The sequence below is a fragment of the Microcebus murinus genome, chromosome 9 (assembly GCF_040939455.1).
Source record: "Microcebus murinus isolate Inina chromosome 9, M.murinus_Inina_mat1.0, whole genome shotgun sequence".
Taxonomy (NCBI): Eukaryota; Metazoa; Chordata; class Mammalia; order Primates; family Cheirogaleidae; genus Microcebus; species Microcebus murinus.
The window spans coordinates 101,078,046-101,099,031 of NC_134112.1; the positions used below are offsets into that span (position 1 = coordinate 101,078,046).

At 63.5% G+C, this 20,986-nt stretch overlaps 1 protein-coding gene across 3 annotated transcripts in view; it reads left to right on the top strand.

Annotated features, from left to right (window-relative positions):
- DPP6 (dipeptidyl peptidase like 6) overlaps positions 1-15,955 on the top strand; it is an 827,489-nt gene extending 811,534 nt beyond the window's left edge. For all 3 annotated transcript variants that reach the window (XM_076006752.1, XM_012786244.2, XM_012786246.2), the window contains exons 20-26: positions 1,421-1,615; positions 11,327-11,381; positions 12,841-12,952; positions 14,533-14,591; positions 15,317-15,389; positions 15,485-15,558; positions 15,799-15,955. In XM_076006752.1, the coding sequence (XP_075862867.1) occupies positions 1,421-1,615; positions 11,327-11,381; positions 12,841-12,952; positions 14,533-14,591; positions 15,317-15,389; positions 15,485-15,558; positions 15,799-15,945 (715 nt within the window). In that variant the 3' untranslated portion in view covers positions 15,946-15,955. The remainder of the gene's footprint in view (positions 1-1,420; positions 1,616-11,326; positions 11,382-12,840; positions 12,953-14,532; positions 14,592-15,316; positions 15,390-15,484; positions 15,559-15,798) is intronic.
- Positions 15,956-20,986: the final 5,031 nt, after the last annotated feature.

A 20,986-nucleotide genomic window follows, 5' to 3' on the forward strand; every position in this document is an offset into this window, starting at 1 on the left:
ACTTCCCTGCCTGTACCCCACACCTCCCTGCCTGCACCCCACACCTCCTGCCCTGCACCCCACACCTCCCTGCCTGCAACTTCACCTCCCTCCACCCCACACCTCCCTGCCTGCACCCTCACCTCCCTGCCTACACCCCACACCTCTTGCCCTGCACCCCACACCTCCCTGCCTGTACCCCACACCTCCCTCCACCCCACACCTCCCTGCCTGCACCCTCACCTCCCTGCCTACACCCCATACCTCCTGCCCTGCACCCCACACCTCCCTGCCTGTACCCCACACCTCCCTCCACCCCACACCTCCCTGCCTGCACCCTCACCTCCCTGCCTACACCCCATACCTCCTGCCCTGCACCCCACACCTCCCTGCCTGTACCCCACACCTCCCTCCACCCCACACCTCCCTGCCTGCACCCTCACCTCCCTGCCTGTACCCCACACCTCCCACCTATGCCTCACACCTCCCACCCTGCACCCCACACCTCTCGCCTACACTCCACACCTCCTTGTCTGCACCCCACACCTCCTGCCTGCACCCCACACCTCCTGGCCTGTACCCCACACCTCCCACCCTGCACCCCACACCTCTCGCCTACACTCCACACCTCCTTGTCTGCATCCCACACCTCCTGCTTACAACCCACACGTCCTACCTGTGCCCCACACCTCCCCACACTCCCTGAGGCCTTGGCAGAAAGCCTCAGTGGCGGGTAGTTGGAGCTGTCATCTCCCTGGAGAAGAAGGTCCACTCTCAGAGGGGCGCTGCTGTCTGTGGCGGTTCCTGGGAGACAAGCTGGGCCTGGCACTGGCTTTTTCCCCTGTTCATTCTTTTCCACCCAAAGGATAAATCATTTAAAAACCTCCCAGATACCCAGTAGTGTGCTGGTACATGCTTAAAGGACCAGTTCCCGAGTCGAAAATAATCACTGTTCGTAGCGAAGGCCCGTGCCCGTGGTGTAAATGCTCCCCCAGGCCCTGCAGGAGCAGCGGGACGGGATGGGCAGGCGGCTTCCCCAGCCCAGAGCTCCGAGCCTACAGCTGCCCAGGAGGGACGAGGGAGGCAGGGAGGGGCCGCCCCTGGCAGCGGGTGTGCGGTTTCCGCTTAGACGAAAGGGAGACCGTGTCTTCCAAGCAGGGCTGCACTAAAGAGTGAACACGTCTCGTCACCTGCGTGGTGGGTGCTGAGGGCGGCCGAGGAACCTGGGACAGGAAGGGCAGCACAGTCCCGACAGAGGGAAGCTCCCAGAAGGAGAAGCCGGAAGGGTTTATTGCTCCCCTCACCCACGGGCTGGGCGAACGCAGCCCCGGGCAACAGAACCGGGGTGTAGGGCGTAGGGTCGGGGTGAAGGAGAGTCCCTTAGGAGAGAGTCGCCACCACGGCGCTGGCCGGCGAGCTGAGGCCGGGCCTGTCTTCCCAGGGACGGCGCCCCGGGCAGCCAGAGCGTGGCCGAGCGGTTCGAGGTGAGCTGGGAGACGGCGCTGGTGAGCACCCAGGAGGCCGTGCTGGTGAGGTGCGACGGCCGCGGCAGCGGCTTCCAGGGGACCAAGCTCCTGCAGGAAGTGAGGCGGCGGCTGGGCTCCCTGGAGGAGAAGGACCAGACGGAGGCCGTGCGGTGAGCGCCGGGCGAGGGGGAGGGCGGGAGGGCGGGTGCTCTCTGTGTCTGCCCGCGGTGGGGACAGACTCCTCGGGGCACCGTTAGGAATCTTCGCCCACACACGGTGTCTCAGCTGGATTCCCGCTGGGTTGGTTGGAACGGGCCAGAGGCAGCGACCGTGGGCCGCGTGTGCCCAGCTGTGCGTGCAGGTCCCTGGCGTGGCCGGTGTCCACGCACACGCCTGCCCGTCCTCAAGAGGAGGAGCGCAGTGGGGGGTGGGGAGACAGCCCGTGCAGGTGCGCCGCCCTCGTCACCGGGAAGAGGCGCCCGCGCACCTGCAGCCGTGGGTCCGCAGTGCCCTGCCCCATCCTCGCCATTCCTCCACGTGCCTGCCGCTGCGGCAGCGAGACCCGCCGGTGCCACAGAGCACAGAACGCGGCCTAGCGCCGAGGGCAGGCGCTCAGAGTTCCTCACTGAGTGTTACTGCACTGGGAATAAAACAGACAGGGAGCACCTGCGCCAGGCTGCCTGGTCCCCAGCCTGGTCTGTAGAGAGAAGTGCAGTGTTCACGGTGCTGGGGCACGGAGGGCGCAGCGCTGAACCCGACCTCACCCCGAGAGACGTTGCAGGAACAGTCAGCCCAACTCAGGTCCCTGGGAGGACAGAAGGGCAGGGAACGGGCTCCCTTGGTGTCAGCGGCCGGCCTCGTCCTTGTCACGGTCGGGTGCACGGCCCTGGGCATGTGCAGGGCGGAGGCGTCTGCCCACGGCGGGACCCTACAAGAGCTTGGCTCCTCCGCACGTGCTGCCGTGCCAGTGTGCTCTGCAGGTTTAAATGACTTCACTGACTTTCCAAAACATTTTCTGTCTTCCAATTGATGTCACACGCTGTGCACTCGGTGAATGACTTCTGTATGGACGGACCAGCGAGCGAGCGAGCGAGCGGCGCCTCTCCTCCTCCGGGGCCCGCGAGCTCGTGGGGAGAGGCAACGCGCCGTCTTCAGAGCCCGCGTGTCACAGACGGAACACGCAGAGGAGAAACCTGTAAGGCTCTGAGCCAGGGAAGGTGCGTCCGCCCGGAGGCAGCACCCCACTCACACAGTCGCACGGGTGCTTCAAAAACAAGGACCTGCGGAGCCCACAGGGACGGCAGGCCTCAGGGTTGACTGGCCCAGAGACCGGCGGTCACCAAAGGCTCAGCCTCTCCGGCGCTCTGCCTGCCGGGCCACGATGGCCTTGCCCTACGGGCTCTGCTCTGCCCACAGGGTGGCTGTCAGCACCTGGCTCCATGCTGTTTGCTCGCCCCCGCAGGCTGGGGAGGGAGCTACCCCCAGGAACTTTCGGAAAGGGAGGGAGGAGTCTCCCCAGAAGCAGCGGCAAACCTCTCCCGGCACCTCCCTCACCCTCCCCTGCCCATCCCAGAGCACGCAACCCAGGACCCAGCCGGGCAAGAGAAGTACAGGGTCACCCTGCAACAGAGGGGCCCGCCTGACCCCAGTGGGGGTCAGCCTCCTGCTCAGAGGACACAAGGGTGACAAGTGACCGCTTGGGCTAAGTGTGGAAGGAGGGAGGGCAGGTGGCCGCCAGGTCAGCCGGGGCCAGCTGCAGAGGACCCCAGGAGGAGGAGGAAGGTGGCCTCAGGCCACGCCGTGCAGCCCTGTGAGGCTGTCCTCCTCGTCCCCCTGTTTGTGGCTTTCTCCTGCCTCCCCTGCCCCGCCCCAGCCCGCCTGGTCTGCTCCTGACGCTCACGGTCCACTGCCACCGGGGCCCGGGTGGGAGGTCACAGCATCCTTGAGGCTCACCTGCGGCACTTGGCTCCATCCGGCATGTCCTCAGAGCACAGGACGAGAGGGCAAAGGCTGCTCACACTCACGCCGTTTTCAGCCCGGCCACCTGCTCAAAGCCAAGGCAGAAGCTGTCCTGGGAAACCAGTCAACAGTGGCAGCTCGTACGCCGCCCACGCCACGGCAGCGGGGCAGTGGCAGGCCGCGGCCACCACCGAGCTGCAGGCTCCCGGGGAGCCGGACCCAGCGCTGCGGCCACAGAAAGCGCGGCGGGGTCTTCCGGCGCCGGCCCGCGTTTCCACGTAGCGCCGTGTTACCTGAAGTTGGTGGTCGTGAGGCCAGCCGCTGCAAGCCGCCCGCAGCCCCCAGGCGGGCCGAGGCTCTCCCTCTGCCTCCACGCGGCCCTCTGTCGCCGAGCACACTCGCACCCTTCCCGCCTGCACCCGAGACGAGCAAGTCCCCGCGCGGGGAGGACAGCCGTGTAGACCCACACGCGGTCACGGGCCGGGCTGCGCCGCCCCGGAGCACGTGCTGCAGGGACCAGCAGCCTCCCGGCCTCTGGGCGGAGCCGCCTTGGGCAGGACCTGGAGGGTGAATGGGATCCGCCAGGTGGGGCACGGGAGGGGCCGGCCCAGAGGGAGAACGTGCTGAGCAGGCGTCTGGGGCTGGTGCCGCGGCCCGGCCCGTGTGCCTCCACGGAGAGGCTCGGTGCAGTGGGGCGGGGAGGGCCGGGAGAGCGGCCCCTCCTCTGCCTCACCCTGCCCCCTCTGGTCCCCCCTCCCCTCACCCTGCCCTCCCTGCTCCCCCTCCTCTGCCTCACCCCTGCCCTCCCTGCTCCCCCTCCTCTGCCTCACCCTGCCCCTCTCTGGTCCCCCCTTTCCCCTCACCCCTCCCCCTCCCTGGTCCCCCCTCACTCCTCACCCCTGCCCTCCCTGCTCCCCCTCCTCTGCCTCACCCCTGCCCTCCCTGCTCCCCCTCCTCTGCCTCACCCTGCCCCTCTCTGGTCCCCCCTTTCCCCTCACCCCTGCCCCTCCCTGGTCCCCCCTCACTCCTCACCCCTGCCCTCCCTGCTCCCCCTCCTCTGCCTCACCCTGCCCCTCCCTGGGCCCCCTCCTCTGCCTCACCCTGCCACCCCCTGGTCTTCCCTCTCCCCTCACCCCTGCCCCTCCCTGGTCCCCCCTCACCCCTGCCCCTCCCTAGTCCCCCTTCTCTGCCCTCACCCCTCCCCTCCCTGGTCCCCCTCCTCTCTCCTCACATCTTCTCCTACCTGGTCCCCCTCTCCCCTCACCCCTCCCCTTCCTGGTACCCCTCCTCTGCCCTCAACCCTGTCCTTCCCTGGTCCCCCCACTCCCCTCACCTCTGCCCCTCCCTGGGCCCCTCCTAGGCCCTCACCCATGCCTCTCTCTGGTCCCCCTCTGCCCTCACCCCTGCCCCTCCCTGGGCCCCTCCTCTGCCCTCACCCCTGCCCCTCCCTGGTCCCCCCTCTCCCCTCACCCCTGCCCCTCCCTGGTCCCCCCTCTCCCCTCACCCCTGCCCCTCCCTGGTCCCCCTCCTCTCTCCTCACCTCTTCTCCCTGGTCCCCCTCCTCTCCCCTCACCTCTGCCCTTCCCTGGTCCCCCTCCCCTCCCCTCACCCCTGCCCCTCCCTGGTCCCCCCTCTCCCCTCACCCCTGCACCTCCCTGGTCCCCCTCTTCTCTCCTCACCTCTTTTCCTCCCTGGTCCCCCTCCTCTCCCCTCACCCTTGCCCCTCCCTGGTCCCCCTCCTCTCCCCTCACCCCTCCCCCTCCCTGATCTCCCCTCTCCCCTCACCCTTGCCCCTCCCTGGTCCCCTTCTTCTGCCTCACCCCTGTCCCTCCCTGGTCCCCCTCCTCTCCTCTCACCCCTGCCCCTCCCTGGTCCCCCCTCTTCCCTCATCCTTGCCCCTCCCTGGTCCCCTTCCTCTGCCTCACCCCTGCCCCTCCCTGGTCCCCCTCCTCTGCCCTCACCCTGCCCCTCCCTGGTCCCCCTCCTCTCCCCTCACCCCTGCCCCTCCCTGGTCCTCCCTCCAGGGGAAGGGAGAGTGGGTAGGACCAGGGAGGGGCAGGGTGAGGGGAGAGGGAGGGATGGGGTCAGGGTGAGACACTTCCCCTATCACCCCAAGAGTTCCTGCCATCCTGCAGGCATCAGAGGACCAGGAGATGTTTCTGGAAGCGGGAGGGCAAGGTCAGCCTTATCTTACAGACCCTAGTTCTGGTGGTGGTGCAGTGAGGTTTGAGAGTCACAGTCCTAGCAGAAAACACTCAAACCGTATAATTTGAGGAGAGATGGCAAAGTGTACATTTACAAAGGTGTGAGCAAGGTTGGGGACCCGCAGGGGTTTGCGTGGTGTTCTCCGGCCAGTGACAGCCGGGAGTAGGGAAGATCACCAGGACCTGAGGAGGGAGGCCCTGTGGGCGGGAGCCAGTGCCGGGTTCCAGCCTCCCTCCTGGGCCTCCCCTGGCTCCCGTGGGCGCACCCAGCCATCAGCCCAAGAACCGGAGCCTCTGGCTGCTCATGAAGCCACACCAAGAGGCTCGGCATCGTGGACACACCAAGAGGCTCGGCATCGTAGACACACCAAGAGCTACCTGAGGGGGGCGAGAAGGAGCCAGCCACGTGCACCCAGGGAAAGGGCGGCCAGAGGAAGAGGAACGGGCCCCGAGCAAGCACCAGGCGGCTGGATGCCGTGGCCGTGGCCGCAAGGCTGCTGCCAGCTGCTCGGAGGTGGGACCATTGGCCCATCTGCTGCAAAGGTCCGGAGGGGTCACAGCACTTGTCCAGCATCCTCAGTGGGCACGCAGCTTGGCCAGCGTGGGGACACGGACAAGGTCAGCCCAAAGCGACCGTCCGGCATGATGGCAGTGGCCGGCCAGCAGCAGCAGTAGCCCTGGAGGGTGGTGGCGGGAGGGGCATCTCGAGACCAGCAGGGAGGTGGGGAGTTGGGCCACGTGGAGGCTTCTGCCCTGGGGGGCCGGGCAGGACAGTGACAGCAACAGCGACTTTTTATAGCGCCTGGCTGTGCCCTCGCCCCGCCAGCAGGGCAGACGTGGGGATCACGTTTCTCTCACTGCCCCATTTCTTGTGAGTGGAGCCCAACAGCTGTGAGGCTCCCCCCTCTGAAGGTGCTGGAAGCCGCCGCCTTGTCCGGGACGCCTGCGTCAGCTTGGGCCCCCGAGAGGCGGATGCCGAGGCGGAGGGAGGCACGCAGGGGGGAAGGATCCGTGTGGCTAGCGTAGGCACAGCAGTGGGGGCGAGAGCCGGCACCTGCCGTGGGGCCTGGCCGCAGCGGGAGGACATACGTGGAAGGAGAGCCCAAGTCTCCACCAGGCCGGTGGAGCGCACAGACCAGCGCCCCCTGGGGACTCCGTGTCAGGTGGACGTGGCCCGGCCTTCGGGTCCCTGCCCGGCCACCCCACTGCCTGGGTGGTGCAAGCTTGGCCCGGCAGGGACGCGGCGGTGGGTGCGCCAGCCAGCTGCAGCCCCGAAGCAGGTTCTCTTGGAGGGAGAGGTGGGGGCGCCGCAGCATGCAGAAGCGCACTGTGTCCTCCCCCAGGTAGGCCCGTGTGGCCCCAGACACTCCACACTCACTGGCGTCCCCATTGTCCCAGGTCTTCTCCACGGCCTCCCTTCTCCACGCTTCTCACCCATCCCAGCCCAGCTCCGGGCGAGTGCCTCTGTCCCTGCTGCATCCCCACTGCTCAGCAGCGGCTGTCTGGGGACGCACTGAACGGACAGCCCCCATTGGCAGTAATCGTGGCCGCCGCTGGCTCACGGGTCACCCTGCCGCCCACAGTCGGCACCCTTCCTGAGGCCTGGAGCGGGGTGCCTTTCCAGGTCCTTCCTCCGGCCCCTCCGCAGCCCTGCCTGGAACTGAGCTCGGGACACGCGTGAGGAAGAAGATGCCCCGGCCATTCTGGTCCGGCTCCTGCTGTGCCTCAGGCCATCCCCAATAATGGGAAGTGGCCGTGACCTGAGTGGGACCTTGGGGGTCCACTGGGAAAAACTCGTCCCACAAGATCTGCCCGATTAGTGCAAATACAGCCACAAATAAAATATTTGATCTTAGAAAAGTCAACTGTCCCTGGGAGACTCCAGATTACCCTCCAAATGCGGATCGTCAGTGAGATTTATGGTGTTCAGACCAGAAAGTGAGAGTCGCCGGTAACTAGATGAAGAGGTTGCCAACGACCGAGGCCGCCTGCTGACTTCACGGCAGGGCTGAGAATAAAAACACGAGGAGTTTCACAGTTTGGAACTGAGTCCAAGGCCCTTCCCCGCGCACCTGGCCCACTCCAAGCCCCACGGTCTCAGGGCCCTTGCGTAGATCACCCAGCAAGTGACGTGTGGACGTCTGGCCGGGCCACGGGGTGGAGTCTTCATGGCATCAGGTAGATGGATCTTGAAAAGAGCTGGCAGAGCCAGAGCCGTCCAGACAGTGGCCCCCGTCGGACTTCGGCCAGGGATTAGAGCCCTGAGGGGAAAACTCAGGAACGTGGAGAAACGTGTTCGCTGTTGTTTCCACATACGTGGACATGCTCGCCGTGTCCGCAGCCGGGGCTCCTAGGGGGTGTGCGTGTGCACGCGCCCCCACGTCCCGAGCCTGGTGGGCGTCATTTAAAGGCTTCCAGGCTATTCCATGATGCTGCACAATGTTTTTAACAAGCAGAAGTATTAGTTCTCTGGCAGCAGAACACCTGAGTCAAGGTGTGGGCAGAGCCATGTTCCTCTGAGAGCCGTAGGGGAGGGTCCTTCTCGCCTCCGCCACCATGGGCGTTTGCCGGCCATGTTGGCGATCCTGCACCATGGAGGCCTCGCTCCCGGGCCCGTGTTCACACCGTGCTCTTCCTGAGTCCCCTCCTCCTCCTCCTCTCATAGGGACACCGGTCGTGTGGGCCTGGGGCCCCCACACCCCAGTGTGACCTCGTCCAGCCTGAGCTAATCACGCCTGCAGGGGCTCCGTTCCCACATTCTCACATCTTTGCGGGACACGATCCAACCAGAACAAATGCTTGGCAACAGCGACAGATCCCTTGCCCTCCTCCTGACTACCCACCGAGTCCCCCTCCCACCACCTTCAACTCCGTTAACCATCTTGTCAAGTGTTTTCCTCCATATTTTTGAGCACAGTTGTCACTTCTTCCTGATTTCTCAACCACTGACCTCTTTTGTAGCCGGCATATCAAATGTGTGCTTAAGGCGATGGTCGGAGGCGCAAAATCACGACTAAACGCTGTTCCCTGCAGAGCCAGGTGGTGTCGGTGACACTCTACTCTCCTTGGAGTGTCGCTTTGTCTTTTGTTGACTCAACTCTATGTACCCACTCGTAATAGTCCCCCACTGTCTCCTTGTGCCAGGAATATTCCTATTAGTGATTTTCCCAGATGCTCACTATCGTGGCCCATTTACAGGACGGAGGATGAACACAGAACATAAAACACAAACGCACAGAACACAAAGAAAAACACAGACACACGTACGAACGGTTGACTCGAGTAGTAATACACCAGGTCCATTTTATTTTTATACTCTAAAAGATTAGTTAGTTCCTTGTATGTAACTGCCCAGGCATTGCAGCAATGGCCATAAATTCCAGAATAGCCTTAGGGAAGCAGACGTCCCCTGACTCAGAATTTCAAGGTGGTTGCTCTAGGCACTAGGCATAGATAAAGGACCGAGATTAGCAAGGATGGGCAAGGCGAGCCACGGGACATTTCTCATCCCCAGCTTCTCTTAGGGTGACCCCCTAAGATCTTCGGCTGAACCCCAGAGGCTGTGCCTGGCTTAGGTCGCCCCTCCCTTGAGGGGTCTTACCCGTCATTGACTAACCAGCCATCTCATGGGGTGTACGCAGCAATCACAGGAACAATATGTTTATCCTGTGGCCTCCAGACCCCCAATGCCGTGGGGCGGGGCCGCTCTTGCTGGTTGCAGCTCAGGTCCTTTGTTACGCCTCTAGGCAACACCTTTGTTTATCACAGGGAGCCTGTCTGGAACAGATTACTTTCAAACGCTCTGGGCAGAATGCGTACATTACTCACTAACTTTAATTCTTAAACTAGGAAAATATATGTCAGTCCCCTACACTCACACGTGCTGAGCACATATGGATTCTGATGCTGCACTCTGAGTTCTGCACTACCTCTTCTGCTCCACCTGGACAGCCTGTCTCTCGGCTTAACTTGGGGTTTTCTTCATTTTCCTTTCTTGGATCGGATGTGCACACAGGAGCACACACGCCCTCTGTCACGTAGTTGGGAACAACAGACGTGTGCCCTCCTTTTCATTTATTCGTTCCTTCATACGTCTGCTAAGAGGAACCAAGATATTTCCACCCAAACTATCGAGGGTGGCTGAGTTGAAGGCACCGGGGAGGCAGGACCCTCCGCCTCAGCCTCCGCCTGCCGGGGGCAACACAGACCCTTCCACGCTGGACACGGCGTGTGCTTGTCGGCCCAGAGAAGGCGCCAGAGGGATCTGGGGACAGATTTTACCACCTTCCCACATTTTCCTACCTTTTCCCACATTTTCCTACCTTTTCCCACATTTTCCTACCTTTTAAAAGACTGGGCCGGGTGCAGTGACTCACGCCTGTCATCCTAGCACTCTGGGAGGCTGAGACGGGCAGATCGTTTGAACTCAGGAGTTCGAAACCAGCCTGAGCAAGAGCGAGACCCCGTCTCTACTAGAAATAGAAAGAAATTAATTGGGCAACTAAAAATATATAGAAAAAATTAGCCAGGCATGGTGGTGCATGCCTGTAGTCCCAGCTACTCAGGAGGCTGAGGCAGGAGGATCTCTCAAGCCCAGGAGTGTGAGGTTGCTGTGAGCTAGGCTGACGCCACGGCACTCTAGCCCGGGCATCAGAGTGAGAGACTCTGTCTCAAAAAATAATAATAATCACAATAATAAATAAAAGACTAGAACTGCTGTCGCCTTCATCTTGTCATATACTAAGATTTGTTACTCTTTGATAAAACGCTATTCCAGCATGGCCCCTGAGCCACTTGCCTTGCGAGAAATGCCTTTGAACTGAGGCCTCCTGCATGATGGGTGCAGCAGGTGTTGGTAAACTTCTGCTGGTTTTTCTCTTGTTTTTGGGAGAGTGCCTCAATTAAGAACTTATGAGGGTTGATAAAATAATTATATTTTCTCCCCTTCACTAGCAAATGCCTAAAAATGTCTTTATTCTGTCCCCACACTTGGTGCTATAGTTTGTCCTGACATAAAATCCAGACAGACGATCATTTCTATCTAGAAAGGCAGCAGGCAGCAGGCGACAGGGCTCCTGCGGCTGATTGGGGTCCAACAGCCAGAAGGACTCCAGCCACTTTGTGGGGGCACAGGGGACCACGCTGGGCAGGGTCCCGGCAGTGCCCCCCAAGTGCCCGGAGCTGGTGGCTTCCAAGGCAGGGCAGCAGCAGCAAGCGGAGGGAAGGCATGATTCTGTGGCCAAACGGGTGCAAGACAGAGTCCTCCTCCAGGGCTGGGACAGGGGGCACCGTGGGTGGGATGGGAGCCCGCCGGCTGCACTCGAACCTGCTGACTCGGGAGGACCATTCCAGAGCCTGGCATGCTTGGGCGTCTCGGGGCTCCAAGCAGAGGACAGCCAGTGCAGGAGTACGGGGACCCAGGCGGCGGCTGAGCCTCCAGACGGGCTCTGCTGCTCTGGGCTGCGGGGTCTGGGCAGGTGAGCTCTGTGCTCCTGCACGTCCTGCAGAGTTAGTGCCAGGCTGCTGCGAGTGTTCCACACGAACACACTGACGGTGCGCTAAATAAAGAAAAGCAGCAAACAGTTGCATTAGAATTCCACGATTGCTTTTTATTTGAAAAGGGGTTTTCGCACTCAAAATGGCTGGGAAGCGTGGCGCTGGGCCGCAGGGAGAGGCGGCGCAGCCGGGCGCACGCTGAACCCGCTCTCCCCCGTGCAGGGCGCTGCTGAAGGAGCAGTACATCGACAAGACCCGCGTGGCCGTGTTCGGGAAGGTGAGTCTGCGCTGCCTTGTTTCCAGGCACCCCTTTGTTCGAAAGCGTGAGGCTGCATCGTCACCAGGCCCGATCCTGATTTATGGGGACGTCCTGGTCTGCTGGGGCACACTAAGTACTTTTTATAAGAGCAAGAGGCTGGTTGCTCGGTGATTCCAGCAATGGGAGCTTTCATTTGATCGGCTCGGTTATCAGAGCCCCATGGGACGGCACCCCTGCACCCTGGTGTCCCAGACCCGCAGAGCCCCACGGGACAGCACCCCTGCACCCTGGTGTCCCGGGGAGTGAGGGGACACCTGTGGCCGCACTCTGCAGGTCCTGGCCAGAGGGAAATCCGGCCCTGCAGAAGGTTCCTGGCCTTTCCTTTGTGCCCAAGTAGGCCACAAGCCCTGCAGGAAAGTTGTATTTTAAACAAAGTGCAAAAGGACTTGTAGATTCCATTAGCAGTAACACTGTCAGAAAACGACAATACTCTTTTATTGCCATTAGGACAAAATATTCTGCTCTATTAAAGGAATAGTGTTATAGCATGTTATGACATGACAAGCTTGATCTCACGGTCATCAGTGGTGAGTCCCAGGGGAGTCTGGCCTGGCATGGCCGCACGGTCTGATCAGGAGGCAGCAGTGTCCCCAAAACACACACGTTCACACTCACGTACACACAGTGTCATGCAGCCACACACAGTGACACACATACACAGTGTCACACACAGCCACACACATTCACACACAGTATCACAGTCACATACAGAGACACACGATTATCACATGTATACCCAGTGTCACAGTGGCACACTCATGCACCGTGTCCCACACAGCCACACACATGCTCACACACAGTGTCACACGTGCACACCGGATAAAGTCCCTGTGCTGTGTCCTGGTTCCCTTTGGGCCCTCTCCCTGGGAGGCTGCAGCACACCTGAGCCACCTGCTCTGAAGGCACCGAGCAGGTGACAGTGTGAGCTCTGCTCTCTCAGGAGGCCGCCCTGCAGTGGGGCTCCTTCATGGCCCCCTGAGCAGGCAGCCTAGGAATTTAAGGACTGACCCCAGACGCAGGACACACAGGGACGCCTGCCTCACGCAGACGAGGACTGGAGACCGAGGCCCTGGGCCCCCTCCGGGCCAGCCTCAGGGCCGCGTGAAATGGGTTGGCCTCGCCTGGCTTCAAGGCGGGCGGCAGGAGCCACCGTAGGGGAGAGTTAGAAGGATCACGCGTGTAGCACGTCACCGTCACATGCCATCTTCACGTCCCTGACACAGAGGCTCAGGAGGTGGAGGACTGGTGTCACAGTACTGAGTTGCAAAGGCCTTTGCTTGCCAGCCCTTAAACAAATTGTAAAGTTAAATTATTTTGACAAAGAAACTCCGTGGAGACGGGTGCTGTGTGGCTGCTGTCGCTGTGTCAGGCTCTGTGTGCCGAGTGGTGACGGCACTCCCACCTGTCCCTGTCGCAGGATTACGGCGGGTACCTGAGCACCTCCATCCTGCCGGCGAAGGGCGAGAACCAGAGGCCCATCTTCACCTGCGGCGCCGCCCTCTCTCCGATCACCGACTTCAAGCTCTACGGTAACGGCCCCGGTGTGGCCCCCGGCCCCTGCTCAGCAGTCAGCCCCTGACCCCAGGCACCCCGGGCCAGAATAAGCCACCCCAGTTGTGTGGCTGGTGACACCTCACGGGAAGTCAGATGCAGAGCCGGCGGGCAGCTGGCAGGAGCGGCGTCGGGAGGAAGGAGGGGTGCCGGGTGCGGTGGCGGCCCTTCCTCCTCGCTCCCAGGGTCTGGGCCGTGCCTTCGCCCCATGTGGCAGCAGGCGCTGAGCCAGGCTGGTGGCTGAGAGTTGCTACCGGGGGAGTTCGGCAGGGGTCTGGCAGCTCTGCTCTGCTGCCATCCTCCCGGCCGGGGGGACAGCCCTGCCAGCACCTGTCCTGGACCGCCGGGCTTTCCATGGCGAGAGCCAGAGATGGGGCCGGTGCCAGGGTGACCCGCTGAGGGGACCTCGTGGAGATGAGGCTCCCAGGCGTGGGAGCGAGACCCCGCCCAGGCACAGGCGGGCTTTACTGCGGGTGTTCGGGGCTCCAGGCCCCTGCGTTCTCCTCCTCCTGCTCCCCCAGCCCGTCCCTGAGTGGGAGTGGCGCTGTGACCTGAACCCGCTGCCCAGAATGCGCAGGGAGGTCCGCAGTGTGGCTGTGAGGCCTGCGCTCGGTAGGGCTGCTGAGCTGCGCTGGCGAGTGAGGTGGGGCCTCTAGCTGCTGGCCTGCCAGCGCCTCCCGGGAACCCGCGCTCCCCTCGGCCCGGTCGACGGAAGAGGGAGCACAGACCACCTGTCCTGCTGCACCCCCGCCCCCACAGCCCGCAGGCCCCCACCCCAGCACCCTGCCCCCAGCAACACGCAGGGACCTCCGCGCAGCCGGCACCCTCTTGCAGCCAGAGGCCTCACAAAGACGGGCTCTTCCCAACGCAAACTCAACCTATAATTGCTCGGGGACGCTCCTGTTCACACTCTGAATAATTTAAGAGTCATTTTCCTCTCAGAGTACTGTGGCACCTTTCAAATTCAGTGAGACTTTCTTAATTTTTTAATCATGCTGTTTCAAATTCGGCTGATTCAGATGCACTTAACTGCCGCCACTGTGTCCTGATGGGTCACCTGGGCTCTCCCTGGAGCCCCGTGCCCTTGTGTAGGGATCGCCCGTCCCTGACGTTGCCGGTGGGCAGCCCCGAGAGCGTCCCGCCTTCCTCTGTCCTCTGGCGGGGCCTGCAGCCAGGGTCTGGGGCGGAACAGGGACACGCCCGAGCAAGTCCTGAAGGAAATCTGCTTTTACCGCTGGTTCCCTTTCCTCGATGCTAACGCAAAGCAGGGGGTTGTCCTGGCTATTTAGGAGTCACATTAGTTAGGTTTTGCTCAACGAAGGCGTCGCCGTGCTGATGAAAATCCAACCACCGGCACTAACCCGTTCTAACGCTGCCGTCGGACTGTCGGAGTACCCGTGTAAAGACCCCAGAGAGTCAGACGGTGTTTTCACCAAACTAGCATTCCCACGCACGGGCAGCAAGGCCGCCCCGCACCCCGGCCGCGCCCCAGGGTCTGGGCGCTGCACCCCCGGGGCCCAGGGCCACGAGGTGACCTCCCCACTCTGCTTCTGTCCAGCGTCCGCCTTCTCCGAGAGGTACTTGGGGCTCCACGGACTGGACAACAGAGCGTATGAGGTACGTCGGGCACAGCCGCCGAGTGGCAAAATGGGGGCTTTGGCCACGTCAGCCCTTGCTCCACCTCCTCTGCCCCACCCCTCCGGCCTGGCCGACTGTCCCCGACCCCCACTCCCGGACCCCGGCCCTCCCTCTGCCCCAGCAAAGCCCGTCAGAGACAGCCCCAAATCCGTCCCCTCAGCAGCCGTGGAGCGAGGCAGGTGGGGCCTCCTGCTCCTCGTCCCCGCACGGGACTTAGGGGTGCGTCCGTGGGACACTCCCGGTGGCCGCGCCCTGGCGCTCCCTGTGCCCACGGCTGCTGCCACTTGGGGAGAAGCAGCCATGGACTGCGGGACAGAAGACGCCTCTGAGGCTCCCTCCTGAGCCGGAGCCGTCAGGTGGCCCCGTGTGGCCGTCAGAAGCGGTTCCCCAGGCCGCGCGTGGGCGGGAGGCAGGACCGTGTCCTCAAGGTGCAAACTGCGCGTGGCAAAGGTGCTCAGCCCGCCCGGGGCTCCGGGAGGAGAGGGCCTCCGAGGCTCCCTGGAGCTGGAGAAAACCCTGTCCTTTTCTCCCCTCTTCCCTTCCACCCTCCTCTTCCCAAGGGAGGCGGCGAGGACCCGCCACGCCTGGGGTCGCAGGCGTAAAGCGCCCGGTTCCCCGAACGGTTCCCTCCCTCTCGGTCGGTTCCCGGCGGGGACGCCCAGCCCCTGCCGCGCGGCCACTAACTCTCCCCTTGCTGTGTGCAGATGACCAAGGTGGCCCACCGAGTCTCGGCGCTGGAGGAGCAGCAGTTCCTGATCATCCACGCCACCGCCGACGGTAGGGCCGGAGCGGGAGTCCCTGCGCGTCTAGCGAACGCGTCTCCCGGACGGCACCGCCGACTCTGACAAGCACCTGCCTCTCTTTTTTTACAGAAAAAATCCACTTCCAGCACACCGCAGAGCTCATCACACAGCTGATCCGGGGAAAGTCTAACTATAGCCTACAGGTGCGGCACGCACGTCCCCCACTCCCCGAGGCACGCCTTGGCACGGACAAAGCGTGTGCTGCGGGGGCAGGGTGCGCAGGGCTCCCGGGAGGGAAAGGCGTGTCCGGGCTGGGAAGCCCAGGGCACTCTCTCGTCTGCTAAACCCCGGCCGGGCAGCGCCTGCCTCCACCAGGCCCCGTGTGTACGTCCGCGTGCCCCCGAGGCCGTGCCGCGCACGTGACTCTCCGGCCTTCCTTGCAGATCTACCCGGACGAAAGCCATTACTTCCACAGCGCCGCGCTCAAGCAGCACCTGTACCGCTCCGTCATCGGCTTCTTCGCCGAGTGCTTCAGGATTCAGGACAAACCGCCCGCCGTCACCACGAAAGAGGACGAGGAGGACGACTAGGCCGGCCGCCCCTCGCACAGACGTGGCTCCGTCCGCAGCTGGGGCGCCCTCGGCTTGCGTTTCCCCACCGCCTTCCCGCAGCCGGGCGGGGGCCACGTCCCGTAGCATGTGCGTCCCAGTACTGCAGGCGGCTCTGCTCGGGAGACAAGCTCCTTCCCGGTGGCTGTCACTCTCCACGGCGCCTGGAACCTCTCCACAGGGCGCGGCAGCCTCCTCCCGCCCGGAGCCACCGGCACGTGCCACGCCCCTCCCCACGGCGCACAGCTGGGGACGCCAGCGCGTGCCACACCCCTCCCCATGGCGTACAGCCGGGGACGCCAGCGCGTGCCACAACCCTCCCCATGGCGCACAGTCGGGGACGCCCCTCCCCACGGTGCACAGCTTGGGACGCCGGCGCGGAGGGCCAAGGGCGGGAAAGCGGCCCTGGATCCACGCTATGCGCAGTCGCCGCGCCCTCCGCGACGGAGTCCTGCGTTCTCCTGCGCAGCGCCACGTCCGTCGCACGGCAGCACCGTGGGAGCCACGGTGGGAGCGACCGTCATAGCACAATCGCCCAGCAGTCCGTGTCCGCAGACCGCGCTCCCTTCCGCGCCGCGAGGGCTACGCCGGGAAAACGGACCCTTTTCTGTACAGAGTTTCGCTGTAGCTGCGCTCATGGCCACCCTTATAGGATTAACTCGTATTTTTCTATGGTTTTAACCTGTCGCCTCCTCGTCTCCGGTCATGGGGTTGTTTTGCCGTGCTTCGCTTTGTTTCGTTTTCCGCTGTCCTTTCTTCAGTCGCCGTGTGGACTGCGCGTGTGTGGACGGAGACAGGTCAGAGGGGACTGTCCCCCTCGCGGCTGTCGTCACACCTGCGGGACGCCCCGAACGCCAGGGGACCCCACGGAGTTCTCGCTGGGAAGATCCGTGAATGACCCTCTCCGCCCACGCTGCGTCCAGACCGGCCGCGGGTCCGCACCGTCCGCTCACGCGTGTCCCGAGCCCGTCCTTGTCCTCCTGGTGGAGCTCCTCGTCTTTCCGTGTGGCATTTGGCCACCAAACGTACAGCGCCGACCCCGCCCCAGGCCCGCCGTGTGCGCGGGTCTCGGGGCGCGGAGGTCAGTGTGGGAATGTGCCGGCACCCTCTCCTGTCTGGGGTGGCTCCGCCACCCTCCCCGCCCCCGCTGCCCGCGCTCGGTCCACGTGCCGCGTCCGCCTCGCGAGACGCGCTCCGGCCACGCGTGCGGGGGCGTCCCCAGTGTACAGTTCGCGCCGTTGTACATAGCGAAGGGACGGGCGTCGGGGTCCGCGCAGCTGCCCGCCGCCCCGCGCCCGCGCCCGCGCCGCGCCGCGCCTGCATGCCGACACCCCGGCGCCCGGACTCTCTAGAAGCGCTAGTTCGAAACATATCGGTTCCCGCCATTTCCTTTTGAGCTTGTCGCCAGCCTGAATGTCAGTGCTGAGCCCTCCAGCTTCCGGTCCTGCTGGGGGCGCCCGTGACGTCCCGCCGGCAGGGGACACGTGTCCCTGTCACTCTTTGGCGTTGGGGGTTTCCGTGTCATCCGCAGGAGCTTGGGGGGCCGGCTGCGGTTAGGCCGCGGGCGAGACCGCGCGGGCGGGGGAAGGCAGCGCGCTGACGGCCGGGCCGGTCCCATCGCCACGTGGTCGGGGTCGGCCGCTCCGTGGGCCTGGCCGGCGGGGAAGCCAGCTCTGGCCACGAGACCTGGTCGGAGGGACGTGGGGACGTGGCATGGTAGTGTTTGTTCGCCCGTGGAATAAAACATTATTTTACCACTCGGACTGCTCTTTCCGCGCTCATCCTCCTCGTCTCACCCCAGAGAGGGAGCCAGGCTCCAAGGAGGTTCCAGCCCCACCACCATGGACGCATTCCCGGGACAGCGGCAGTGCTGACAGTGAGGAAGGGCAGGACCAGCAGGGAAGGGTCCGCAGCCCCAAACCCACCGGAGAAGGCGGGTCTGAGCTGTGCCTTGGGAGTTTTAGGGTGGAGACAAGAGCTATTTCCTAACACTGAAGGAGAGGAGAGAGCGATCTCAGCTGAAACCACAGCATGGCTGCCCACTAGAAAACGTTAGATTTCTCCACCTGTTGGAAGTAACTCACCCACTTACTGTGTCATTAATTCAGTGTCTGGGGGAACAGGGCCCGACTGAAAGCGGGGCGCTGATCACACAAACACTTGCGGGTCTCAGGCAGGGACCAGTGCAGGCCTCCCGGCTGAATTCGTTCACTCTTGTCACCCTGGTTGATTAGGGGCCAAAAGCAGGAGATTTTCTAAAAACCAGCAGCAGCAGCAGAAGCCGTGTAGTCCAACACACTCATTTCCCCAGACAGCATCACCAAGAGCCCCCAACTCTCTCCCCACCCCAGCCGGGCAGGAAGCAACCCCCGCCCCCACCCCACCCCCTCCCCGTGGTTGCTGACTTGAAACCTTCCTCCTGGGCGGGGCTGATTTGTGGGGGGGAGGGGTCGCTGCTTTTCACAAGAAGGCACCTTCCCACTCTAGACACCCCGGTGTGGGGTGACGAGATAGGACTGGCCCTGAGAACAGAGCTTGTCCGCCTCCCCCGGGGCCACTCCAGTCCCCCAACTCCAGACGGGCAGGGGGGCTCCGGTGGGGACTCGCCAGTCATCCCCCAGTGGCAGCTGCTGCGGCTCGTCTGTGGCCAGCACTTCCCGCCTTCCCTGAACGCCGAGACAGGTACATATGACACAGCCCAGTGCTGTTTCAAATGAGTTTTTTGAGACGTTTTACTAATAAACTTCCAACTGTGCAGCTGTGGAACTCCCGAAGCACCTCTGAGCTCCTCACACCCAGACACCTGGGCTGTCCGTCCCGGGACGTGGGCAGGGGCGTTCGTGAAGGCAGGCCTGTAGGGCGCCCCTCCCCCCACCCCCACCCCTGGCCTGGAAACATGCTGCTCCCCTCCTGCCTGGCCCGACCACCCCAGAGCAGTGGTTTCTTACAGGGTCAGCCGTCTTCGGGGAGCCCCTACTAAAGGCCCTGGTGTTACAGGAGCACAGAGGGACATTTTGGGGGAGGCCCTGGCCTCCTGCAGAGCACGCGGGACTGAGCTCCTAGGGCTCTCCCAAGAGCAACAGGTGGGAGCCCAGTGGGCAAGGGCGCGGCCATAAGTTAAAGCAGCGCCCTGTCCCTCAGCCAGCGGCGACCAGACAGAGCCAGGCCCCGGCCCCTGCAGCAGCTGGCCCCAAACGGTCAGGACTTGAGCGGTCTCTGCCAGCTCCCCTAACTGGGGGCCCTTTTCCAACTTAAGACCAGCTGGGAAAATTCAAGTCCAAGCCCCTAACCGGTCTCATAGGCCGCCCGGCTCCTGGGGCCACCTGCAGCCAGGGCGCACCTGCGCCCCCCTCCCTGCAGCACGGAGCCCCCCGCGCCCTGGCCTGCCTTGGAGCCTCTGCCGAACGCAAGTGGCAGTAGCCAGCCCCTTGCCGGAGCGAGCTGTCATTTTGGTGTCTTAGCTCAGCCGCTGTGACAGAGCCCCACAGACCGGGCGGCCGACAGCGGAACTCACTTCTCACGGTTTGGAGGCTGGAAGTCTGAGCTCGCAGTGCCGGCTGACTCGGTTTCCCCGTGAGAGTTCCCGCCAGGTTTGCAGACGAGCGTCTTCTCGCTGCGCACCCGCTGGCAGGCTGAGAGCCAGAGAGCGAGCTCTCTGGGGTCTCTTCTCACGAGGGCACCAATCCCGTTGTGGGGGCACCACCCTCATGACCTTGTCCAACTCCAGTCACCCCCCAATCCCGTTGTGGGGGCACCACCCTCACGACCTTGTCCAACCCCAGTCACCCCCCAATCCCGTTGTGGAGGCACCACCCTCATGACCTTGTCCAACCCCAGTCACCTCCCAAAGGCCCACCTCCGGATACCGTCCCCCCGAGGCAGGGCTGGGGCAGGGCATGTGGAGGGCACAGCCCGTGACTGGCAGGCTGTGTTTGCACACTGGGCTCTGGAGAGAGAATCGTGCCGTTCTTTCCAGAGAAGAGCTGCTGAGGGCTCTGTGTGGGCCCTGGGCCAGGGGGCAGGGGAAGAGGAGGCGGGTGGGCCCCGCTCGCCTGCCAGGGCGCCCCAGGGTCCAGCTGGGCAGCCTGCTGGCGGCTGCTCCCAGCAGCCTGGGGTCCCTTCTGCAAACCCCAAGCTGCGACAGGGCCGCTCCCCACCCCTCCGGCGCTGACACTGCGCAGCTCGGGAAGGCAGAGCCTGGAGAAGGCGTCACAGCCTCCCGTCACCCCCCACCCCTCCCTGCTGTCTTTTCTTCAATGACAAGCTCGCAAGCCTGTCCTTGGGGCCCCGGCAGTAACCAGCAGAGTCAGGCTGGGGGGTCTAGCCTGTTCCCTCGGGGGCTCTCCAGCCCCCCGTGCGCTCAGCCCTGCACAGTCTCAGCCAACACGGAGCCAGGCGCGGCGGGGGCGGGCGTCAGGATCCGGACTCTGAGCAAACGACAGGCCCCCAGACCCGTCCGATCTCTGTCCAGTCGGGGGTCCCTTCCGGAAACCTCCCACTGGTCAGCTTGCCGGGCACCACGTGAGCTGGCGTGAGGAAGATCTTTGCTGATTCACGGTGTAGGGCAGAGTCTAAACTAACAGGAGGGCCGTGCAGTTGTAACTCGAGGTCCAGGGCACGCACGCTTTGGCGTCGGGTCTGCTGGGGCCCCGGAGAGTGACGCACACGCGCATCACACGTCCAAGCACACACGTGCACACACATGACTTTGGGAAGTGCCACCCTGGATTGATTCTGCAGCTCCATCGGTCCCGCAAAACCCGAGCAGGTGTCCCTAACGCTGCGGCTTGGCCCCACAATATTCGGGACCCTGGTGACGATTCCTGATTGACGATTCACACAAGCCCCTGGAAAACCCGAGTTTCAGACCCCCCCAGAGAAGGGTCTGTCCCGACTCTCTGCCGTGTTCCCAACTGCCAGTCGGCTCTGACGAGGCTGCAGTTGCTCTTCCTGCTCCCGCCCCTCCCCTTCACACCCCCTTCGCCTCCAGATGCCGGGTTTGTTCTGCACACGATAAAAACAG